At 40.1% G+C, this 11519-nt stretch overlaps 1 protein-coding gene across 1 annotated transcript; it reads right to left on the reverse strand.

Annotated features, from left to right (window-relative positions):
* Positions 1-1825: 1825 nt before the first annotated feature.
* LOC133476317 (tubulin beta chain-like) lies at positions 1826-10045 on the reverse strand. Its single transcript, XM_061769527.1, has 5 exons — positions 9878-10045; positions 5360-5468; positions 5159-5269; positions 4799-5043; positions 1826-2930 (listed from the first exon to the last, which is right to left on the reverse strand). Exons 1-5 carry the CDS (start codon positions 9932-9934, stop codon positions 2118-2120), a joined length of 1335 nt encoding a protein of 444 aa, XP_061625511.1. The 5' UTR covers positions 9935-10045; the 3' UTR covers positions 1826-2117.
* Between the last annotated feature and the right edge of the window lie 1474 nt (positions 10046-11519).

The raw sequence follows: 11519 nt of genomic DNA on the forward strand, positions 1-11519 counted from the left end.
ATTACTGCCACGACGGCCAAAGCTCCAGTCGGCCACCTTCACAATGAAGGCGTTCCTCCCAATCACGCCCCTCTCCGGTTTCACAGTCACTGCCATGTGAGCATTGAGGTACCTCAGCAGAACGAGGGAGTCCCTCGCAGGGGCGCTCTCCAGCACCCCCTCCAAGGACTCCAAAAATGGTGGGTACTATGAGCTGCTTTTTGGTACATAGGCACAAACAACAGTCAGTACTTCTTACCCCACCCGAAGGCGGAGGGAGGCTACTTCCTCGTCTACTGTGGAGAACCCCAACGTAGAGGCTGTGGCACAATAAGTATGCCCACACCTGCTTGGCATCTCTCACTGTGGGCAACTCCAGATTGAAAGAGAGAGAACTCCCCTGACGAAGACTGGTCCCAGAGACCAAGCTGTGTATTAAGTCAAGCCGACTCTGTCTAATCAGAATTTCTCGACCTCACACACCAACTCAGGCTCATTCCCTGCCAGAGAGGTGACATTCCATGTGCCTAGAGCTAGCTTCTGTAGCTCACACTGTACTCATTGACCCGTCCTACAGGTGGTGAGCCCACTGGAAGGTGGACCCAGGTCGTTTCTTCGGGCTGTGCCAGGCCAGGCCCCATGAATGCAAGGTCTGCCACCAGGCGCTTGTCATCAAGCACCACCTCCAGGCCTGGCTCCGGGGAGTCCAAGCGAGTGAAAACAATGTCCCACAATCGTTTTCATTTTAGCGTGATTTATAATACTACTAGTAGTAATATCCATCCATTTTCTGATCCGCTTCTCCTCACTAGGGTCATGGGCGTGCTGGAGCCTATCCCAGCTATCATCGGGCAGGAGGCGATAATTCAAATAATTTGAACCCTGCCCCTAAACATCTAGCCTTACTGCATTTCCACCTGCTCTCCTGGACACACAATATATCAACATTCTCCTAATCATCATGTCAACCAACACCCGAGATTTTCCTGTCATAGTCCCAACATTCAAAGTCCCCACATTGAATTCTAGGCTCTGTGTTTTCCTGTTCTATTTCTGCCCAAGAACCCGCTTTAACGTATGAGCCTAAGTGCAGTTTAATTAATACTGTATTTGGATAAAAAGGTGATTTTTAAAAAATTGTTTCTGATAAAACAAAGGGCTATTTACATATTTTAGCTGTTGATAGTTCATGTTTACAATAAGTAATAAGTTAATGGTAAAATTCACTGCACTTAAAATGTGTGTGTGTGTGTGGATAATTTAAAGGCTGAACCACTTCATCTACAGTAGCTTTCATAATACTGGAGAATATTTTGTTTCTTTCTGATATATGTACCTACTGGTGAGGTAACCTGGGAGTATTGTGGTCAGGCAAGCATGGAGAGAAGCCACAGTTTTTGACTTTACCAGCTTTTTTACACAGCGTTCCCCATTCACTCAATGAATTGCATCATCTTTACTCATGATCGCGACTGACACTTTCTACAAACTACCACACATAGTCTGTTAATACTGTACTATACATATGCATACTCTGAGGGTCAGGTACCTGAACTTGTCCAACATCCAGTGTGCTGGGATTTGGCGTGACATGCCGAGATTCAACCCCTAATTTTTTATCTTCAACTCAAAAGCTATGCTGATCTCTCAGTTAGCCATTACAGTGGTCATAAACCTGAATTTCACAAACAAACTGGGCACGTCCCTCTTCCACGCCTACCCATTGAAAAACATACTTGATGAATACATATATAGAGTCAGTGAACGGTTGGATTTGGGTGGACAAATATAGTTAATGAAATATAGTGAATGAGTTTATTAGAACCTTAAAAACACAAGACATAGATATGTTTACCAATACATTTATTGAAATCAAATACCAAATTAAACAACTGAATTCAAATGCAATGTATTGCATTTGGCCCAGATATAGAACAGTGCAGTGAACAGAAAGAAACCTTTACAGAAACCTGACGACAGACCTCTATGTGGTCACAGCTAATCCAGTGAATCACTGGAAGAAGAGGGCAATTGTCTGAAACCACGAAAGCAGAGAATAGGCAGAAGTGATAGTACAGATAATGCAGACCCGGGCAGCGATTACAGTAAGTGCATGGAGGCAGTGAACTGCATAGGTTTTAGACACCCTCCTCCTCCTCTTCCTCTTCAAAATCTCCCTCCTCAGCAGTAGCATCCTGGTATTGCTGGTACTCAGACACCAAGTCGTTCATGTTGCTCTCCGCCTCAGTGAACTCCATCTCATCCATGCCCTCTCCCGTGTACCAGTGGAGGAAAGCCTTTCGGCGGAACATAGCAGTGAACTGCTCAGAGATGCGCTTGAACAGCTCCTGGATGGCAGTGCTGTTCCCAATGAAGGTGGCGGCCATCTTGAGGCCCCGGGGCGGGATGTCGCATACGGCTGTTTTTACGTTGTTGGGGATCCACTCAACAAAGTAGCTGCTGTTCTTGTTTTGCACGTTCAGCATCTGCTCATCCACTTCCTTCATGGACATGCGGCCGCGAAATATGGCAGCCACGGTCAGGTAGCGTCCGTGGCGGGGGTCACAAGCAGCCATCATATTTTTGGCATCAAACATCTGCAGAGTAAGTTCAGGCACGGTGAGGGCTCTGTACTGTGTGCTCCCCCTGCTCGTGAGCGGGGCAAAGCCCGGCATGAAGAAGTGCAAACGAGGGAAGGGGACCATGTTGACAGCTAGTTTGCGTAGGTCCGCATTCAGCTGCCCGGGAAAACGCAAGCAGGTTGTCACACCACTCATGGTGGCAGAAACCAGATGGTTGAGATCTCCGTAAGTGGGTGTGGTCAGCTTGAGGGTACGGAAGCAGATGTCATACAAGGCTTCATTATCAATGCAGTAGGTCTCATCTGTGTTCTCGACAAGCTGGTGGACGGACAGTGTAGCGTTGTAGGGCTCCACTACTGTGTCAGACACCTGCAGGCAAAATGGTTCAATTAAAAATTAGAATTTCACTCAGCAGAGTGTACAACTTCAACAATGATGATATGTGAAGGGTCATTCCACAATCAGAGGACATTTTCTGTGTTCCCCCCATTCAAATACCCAAAATACAGAAACATGCTCTTGTTGTTTAAATAATGTAATGCAAATGTAACTGTGGCTGTGGTCAAAGGGATTCCTAAATATTATTTAAAACGCCAACTTTTGAGCACCCCCTAAATTAGATTTTTTTCCATTGTCCCTCCCCCTTGATCATCAACTCACATACCAAATAACAGATAAAAAATTAGAGTGAACTTTATACTGTATTATTATGTTGATGGGTCTTCCTTGCAAGCTTTAAAACATGTTCTTTTATCACAGAAATTTCAAAAAGTTTGCTTATTCTCCCTGTGTCTGTGTGGGTTTTGTCCCACATCCCAAAAACATGCACGGCAGGTTAATCGAAGACTCTAAATTGCCCGTAGGTGTGAATGTGAGTGTGAATGGTTGTTTGTTTATATGTGTCCTGCGATTGGCTGGCGACCAGTTTAGGGTGTACCCCGCCTCTCGCTCAGAGTCTGCTGGGATAGGCTCCAGCCTTTCCCTCCCTGTTTTCACTTATTTCTGTATTGCACTATATTTATTTTTAACCACACACTTAATTTTGAGGCTGGAACGCGTTAATTACATTTCCAGTCATTTCCATGGAAACATTACCTTGGTTTAACAACGTTTTGGGTTACGGAATAAATTAAGTTTGTAATACAAGGTTTCACTGTAGTTACGGTGGAGGAAATAATTATTTGATCCCTCACTGATTTTGTGAGTTCACCCACTGACAAAGATATGAGCGGTCTATAATTTTAATGGTAGGTTTATGTTAACAGTGGGAGACAGAATCCGCTCGTTGAGCCGTCACCTTATTATGGTGGAGGGGTTTGTGTGTCCCAGTGATCCTAGGAGATAAGTTGTCTGGTAGGGTCACCCATAGCAAACAGGTCATAGGTGAGGGCCCAAACAAAGCACGGCTCCAAAAACCCATATGTAAACCCCCTCCTCTCTGCCAGAAAACCTAAAATGGGTCATTGATGGGGCTTCCGGCATGATAATGACCCAAAGCACACAGCTGAGGAAATGAAAAAGTGGCTAAAGAAGAAGCACTTAAAGGTCATGGAGTGGCCTAGCCAGTCTCCCCACCTAAACCTAGATTTTCTTGATATTCTTTCTCTCCCTGTTAAAATACACCTACCATTAAAATTATAGCCCATGTCTTTGTCAGTAGCTAAACTTACAAAATCAGTGGGGGATCAAACAATTATTGCCTCTACTGCATGGATGTGTGTGTGTGTGTGTGTGTGTGTATATATATATATATATATATATATATAAAAGCCCAAAGTGAGTGTGTCGGTCAAACCAACAGAAACCTGTTATTTTATACCTGTTTAGCTGTTGTCTTGACCAGTAACCATAGCAACTAACACAGGTAATGTGCTCTTCAGCGAAAAGTCTAACATTTGTATTGATTTGCAATACTGACACTTGTCAGTATATGGAGTAGGCTAATACTAAAATAAAATTAGTATTCAAATAAAGTTACACTCTTTTTAATATTTTTTTCAGGGGCATCGCTATCTGTAATAGGGTTACGCCAAGCACAGCACGAGACAAATAAAAAAGTGTACCTTGTTTGATGGAGCTGGACACATTAAATTATACTGTATGATGATAATTACAATTTTCTTAAAAACATCAATAAATATAAAATAAATGGTCAGATTTTCAATCATATTGGTAACTAAATTGTCCTACAATTCTGGACTGACCCTTAACAAAAGTTAGTGTGACTTGAATTGTACCTTTGGAGAGGGCACCACACTAAAGGTGTTCATGATACGGTCAGGGTATTCCTCACGGATCTTGCTGATGAGCAGAGTTCCCAGCCCAGAGCCGGTGCCACCACCCAAAGAATGAGTAAGCTGGAACCCCTGTAGGCAGTCACAGCCTTCGGCCTCCTTCCTCACTACATCCATAACCGAGTCCACCAGCTCGGCTCCCTCTGTGTAGTGACCCTTGGCCCAGTTATTTCCCGCTCCACTCTGGCCTGGAAAGAAAGACCTAATTATGATCTTCTAGCCTATAGTTGAATTTCAAACCATCATGTCTTGTCTTATATTATTTGCAATCATCAAGAAGGAGCATGAAAAGGTGTAGTTTACCGAAGACAAAGTTGTCGGGTCTAAAGATCCTGCCAAATGGGCCAGACCGGACAGAGTCCATTGTGCCTGGCTCCAAATCCACCAAGATTGCCCTTGGGACATACTTTCCTCCTAGAAATCAAATAGTTCAACTAAAACTTGTGATTTTGATGCCATTAAAACAAATGTAAGTCTTTGCAGTTGTGTTTAAGGATTCCTGACCTGTAGCCTCGTTGTAGTAGACATTGATTCTTCCCAGTTGGAGCTCATCATCTCCATGGTAGGATCCAGTTGGGTCAATGCCATGCTCGTCACTGATCACCTCCCAAAACTGTGACAGACAAAGCAATTCACAGTACGCAGGAAACATAAACACTGTGTCAATGTGCAGTTAGGCCAGAAGGATTTGAACAACATAGTTTATGATTTTGCCTATAATAAACCACAATAACTTGAAATGAAATAATCAAGATCTCATTGGAGAGTAGATCTTCACAAAAAGAGGTTTCACTAAATTGACATTTACTAGTTATTTGAACAGTTGACACAATTGTACATTTAACTATTTCTTTCCTCTATGGAGCTGCTTTGCCAGACCTAAACTGCAAATTCCTTCACTTTTTGTGGATCTTACTGCCTTCATTTCTAAGTGAGAATCATGCAGCATTGCAATGTTAGTCTTATAAGACTGAGGCAAATTTCTTGGCAAAGTGCTTTTGTTGCGAAAGTTGTACAAAGGGCAGCCGTACTCATTTTATGCCACACCTGCACCAGGGGCAACTGGGTAGTTTGCAAACCTGCCTGCTTTTTTAAGTGAACAATTAGAGCCATTTTCCATCTGTTTTTCTCTTTCCAGTTTGAAAAAAATTAATACAAAACAGAATGATAGGATGTATGTTTTTGTCAGGTAGGCCTATTGGGGTAGAGTTGCCAGAGAAGCAATTGGAAACAGCAGCATTTGGATCATATATTCAATTAAATCTAGGTAACATTGTATTCAAGGATGGTGAAAACTTTGCTCTAACACATACTTTGCAATTGTAAAGCAACATTTAAGAACGGTAGCATTTGTTTTTAGAATTTTTAACAAATGGTAAATACAAACAATATGATGTCAGAAAACGTATTTACAGTAAGCAGACAAACATGATCAAAAGATAAAGAAGGCAAGTCAATGACTGCACACAAATATCCACTTAAAACAGTTTGTGTAAGAACATCGTGCCTCATAATAGCAAAGTTTGCAGGACCACTCTGCTTGTCAGGATTGAGCTTTTCGTGGTGTCGCAGGCAAGAGGTAGTGGACCCAAATGCAGGGAAGGGGGGAGGCAAGGCAGTAGTGCAGGAGTCTCAAAACAGGAATTTATTTTCAAAAACAAAAAGACAAAAAAATGCATGTTGAATAACAAAAAAATAAAAGAATTAAATAAAAATAAAGTTCGAAAAACAAGATTCAAAGTGACAAATACTGGGAATAAGCTCACTCAAAAAAATAATCAAGACATGACTGACACCAGAAATGATCCAACACAGACTGACAGAAAACAACTATAAACTGTACAAACCTCAATTCCACTGAAGTGGGGACTTTGTGTAAAACCAAATAAAAACAGAATACCATTACTGGCAAATAATTTACAACCTATATTCGATTAAATACACTACAAACAGTAGACATTTAATGTTCAAACTGATAAATGTTAACATTTCTTTACAAATATTCTATCATTTTGAATTTGATGCCTGCAACACGTTCCGAAAAAGCTGGAACAGGGGCAGCAAAAGATTGGGAGAGTTGAGGAATGCTAAAAAAAAAGAAACCTATTTGGAACATTCCACAGGTGAACAGGTTAATTAGAAACAGGTGTGTGTTATGATTAGCTATAAAAAGGAGCAACCCCAAAACGCTTGGTTGTTCACAAGCAAAGATGTGACGAGGTTCACCACTTTGTGAACAACTGCATGAGCAACTAGTCCGTGCTATTGGGAATTGGCTATTGGCATTTCGTCATCTACGCTCCATAATATCATCAAAAGATTGAGAGAATCTGGAGAGATTTTTGCTCGTAAGCAGCAATGTGGAAAACCAACACTGAATCCCTGTGACCTTTGATCACTCAGGATGCACTGCATTAAAAACCGACATCATTGTGTAAAGGATATTACCACTTGATGCAAAGTGGGAAAAGCATACTGTGGTCTGACAAGTCCACATTTCAAATGTTTTTGGGAAATCATGGACATCGTGTCTTCCAGGCCAAAGAGGAAAAGGACCATCCGGATTGTTGTCAGTGCAAAATTCAAAAGGCATCATCTGTGATGGTGTGGGGGTGTGTTCGTGCCCATGGCAAGGATAACTTGCACATCTGTGAAGGCACCCTTAATGCACATAAAGTACATAGGTAAGGTACATACAGGTTTTTTGAGCAACATATGCTGCCATCCAAGCAACATTTATTTCAGAGACGTCTCTGCTTATTTCAGCAAGACAATGCCAAACCACATTCTGCACGTGTTACAACAGCTTTGTAGTAAAAGAGTACGTGTACGAGACTGCCCTGCCAGCAGTCCAGACCTGTCTCCTATTAACAATGTGTGACGCGTAATGAAGCCCAAAATACGACAACGAAGACCCTAGAATGTTGAGCAACTAAAGTTTTACATCTAGCAAGATTGGGAAAGAATTCCACCAACAAAGCTTCAACAATTGGTGTCCTCAGTTCCCAAACGTTTATTGAGTCTTGTTCAAAGGAAAGGTGATGTAACACAGTGGTGAACATGCCCAGCCCAGCTTTTTAAGAATGTGTTGCAGGCATCAAATTATTATATTGTTTACAATGGAAGAAATCAAATACAGCCAAATACAAGCATACTGCATACTAAAAGTGTATATTATGTATAAACACAGTATTTATAAATAGATTAATATAGTCATGGGGGGAAAAAAAAAATATTTTTCATTTTTAATGCCTGGTACAACTAAAGTTACATTTGTTTTGACAAATATAATGATGACAAGGAAAATAGCTCATGAGAGTTTAAGAGCTGATATTTAGCCATTTTTCATGGTTTTCTTGATAACAACGAAAACCACATTTAACGATACAATTAAATTTATGTATTCTTCAGGTAATATATCTTGAGTGGTACCAGGCATTAAAAGGAATAAGAAATTGAAGAAATATGGGTAGGCTCACAATTTTTTTCATGACTGTATATATCATACACATAATGTAAATAGATATACAATTTTATACACATACAAACACATTTGTTATACAATATATACAGGATAAGGCAGGCATCAATGTAATTCTTTTTTAGAAAATGACTTCAAATGGCCTAATTACTTTATTTTCCAAGATTATCCTAATATTTTGAATTAATAAAAATAAATATCATAGTATTTAAAGTTGTTTTGTCAGTTTTCGTTCCACTGGTTTTACTGATGTTTTAGATTTTTGCAATGGTATCATTTCAGTACCGGTATCGAGGTATTTTATGCGGGTATAGAATCAAAGTCAGAATGTTGGTATCGTGACACCACTACGTTCATTATTAACGACGTTACCCTGAGTCATAACGCCATGAATTGTGACGTGAAACGAAATGCAGCCAATCAAAGAAGCGACCCTACTGAGGAACAACGAAGCGTCCATAAACAAAATCAAACATCTTTGCCTATGTCGTTTTTTGTTTGTTTTTTGTATAAAAGTCGGCTTAACAGGTGGCAAGAAGTATTTTCCAAAGCAAGCCATTTTATTTACTGTTGCTACGCCGCTTCTGCCTCCATTGCCTTTGGCAACACTTGGCAAAGATCGGCGCATAACCAGAAGTGGCTGCCCGTCTTCATTTTTGTGAGATCATGTGTGATCATGCGAGATTTCGAGATTGGCAGTAGAACGGAATTATTGTGTGTGGTGTTCTGTGTTGAGATTATCGGATAACACCACACACAATACAAACAAAACTGTGAAAAGCGTAATTTGTGATTGATCTTTATTTGTGGGGTATGTCACAGATAAAAATAATCTTATGTATGTACCAGGCCTTAATGCATTTGCCAGCAAACAACAATGAAGCCTTGCAAAATAATCCAAACATACCGGTGTAACACACCTGATGTGTGACGTCTCTTGCAAGATTAACCCAAGATTATGCAAACATTACTAAATCTTATTTGAACAGGTACGGTCCGTTGATACAACCGGCACTGAGACAATCTTCAGTGCTTCAGGACTGTGACACTGCCACAAGAAAACCACAACAACAAAACTATCTCTCAATCAGCAGACATGGGGAGCGAAGGACAACACTGTTGATTGTTACAACATACATTTTTGATCCTGTGGGGCGTGTTAAATATGACCTACAGTACAATGAATTAGAGTTTTAAGCATATCTTTTCACAGTTTTAAACTACCAACTAACCAGAGCCAGGACGGCTTCCTAAGAAGACTGCAATATTCTCTTTTCATCAGCTACCAGTGGTTTAGAAACTTAAAAAATAAAACACAATGAAGACTAAGAAACAGCATATTAACAGAGAGCAAAACGATTATAATAAATGAAAATTAGACAGGCAAGAATCAGTCACATCTGTTTGCAAATTTAAAACGTCAGAGTGTGTTATCCCACTTACACGAGACTTGCCCTAATGTTCACCTATTTTTCGTAATCATGTCCACAAAGTGGCAAGCAACAGAAGACAGGTTGCTAATCATAGTATCATTGGTGTACCTTCGCTCCAATCTGGTTCCCACATTGCCCGGCCTGAAGGTGAACAATCTCACGCATGTTGCTGTGTTGTGTGCTGCGTCTGCCAGGAGCTGCTGTTCAGTGCTGTCTGTGTAAGGAGTCCGTGCACTGTGCACAGTGTGTTGGCTAAATGGCGGAGCACTGGATTAGTTCCCAGCCTCAACCCGCCCTTCCGTGTCCTACTTTCCTACTTCCTGGAATGTGACATCATCTATTTTCTCTGAAACAACAACCTGGCGCAACTGGATAATGTACCAGGGGGCACTTGCCGAATGGAGAAAGAATCGAGTTCTTGCTGGACATTTTTTCATTTATTATTATTATTATTATTATTATTATTATTATTATTATTATTATTATTATTATTATTATTTTTAACATGGTACAGACATACATCGTGGATTCAAACATGAAGAATGCAGAAACATTCATGCACTTCATAGTGTTACACAAACAGTGAATCTGACACCAAGATAGCATTTGAGGTGAAGTTGTATAAACCCGTGATTCCCACTCAGTGTGCCGCGGGATATTGTCCAATTTTACTTAATTCGTCTGAAAATTATTTATTAATGACAAATAACGTGTATTTCTCAACTATCTATGCCAGTGACATATAGTCACCTGTGGAACAGTTAAATACCATTCCACTAGATTGCAGAAGGTACAAAATTGTATCTAATGTAGTTGTATTAATTGATGGTGTGCCATGATATATTGAATATACAGATAAAACCAGAAGTTTCCATATACTGTATAAAAATATATTTTTTTCTCATTGTCTGACATGAAATCACATTAAGTTTTTGCTGTTTTAGGTCAAATAGGGTTAGCAAAATTATTTCTATTTGCTAAATGCCAGAATAATGAGAGCATTTTTTTTTTTAGACCATTTGTCATTACTTTCTTCAAAGTCCGAAGTTTACATACAGTAATACAGAATTAAAAATGATTCATTTGATGGAAGATTGCAGTGTTGCAAAAATAATAGCGCATACTGATAGCTGTATGTAATAACCTAGTTGCTAAATCTCACTGTAGTACAACCAGCCACGGCATTATCCACTTGCATAGTACAGTATATTGATATCCATTACAAATGTGGGTAAAATATTCTGCCTTTACACCGATAATTATGTCCAGATTTGATTGAAGGTGATAATTGAACCATTAAAACCACATACTGGTACTTAAAATATGGTTCGAGAGGTTAATAGAATCAGCCAAAATTAAGCATTGTTACCTTTGCAGAAGCAAAATTATTTGATATTGCTGTTGCATTGAATATCATACTGTGCAAGTGATTATCATGCTGTGGCTACTGGGTTCTATGAAGTCTACACATGAGGGCAAAATCCAGTATTAGGGACAAACCTCTGTGTGATGCAGAGCGGTTCATCAACGCAGCAAAATACTGTACATTATTAAATCCATCAGATCCAATTGTATGTGTGAGTGCACAGAGGCATAAGTGAAATAAGCACTGGATTTTGTCACCTTGTTTCAGATATCTGTGTTCAGTTACGTTCCCATTGAAGTACTTGCTCTGCATTTTGTTGTTTATTTTATCAATAGGCTGATTTTGTACATTTTAAGTTATAAGCGATTTTATTTGCTGTTGTCC

The sequence above is a fragment of the Phyllopteryx taeniolatus genome, chromosome 4 (genome assembly GCF_024500385.1).
Source record: "Phyllopteryx taeniolatus isolate TA_2022b chromosome 4, UOR_Ptae_1.2, whole genome shotgun sequence".
Lineage (NCBI taxonomy): Eukaryota > Metazoa > Chordata > Actinopteri > Syngnathiformes > Syngnathidae > Phyllopteryx > Phyllopteryx taeniolatus.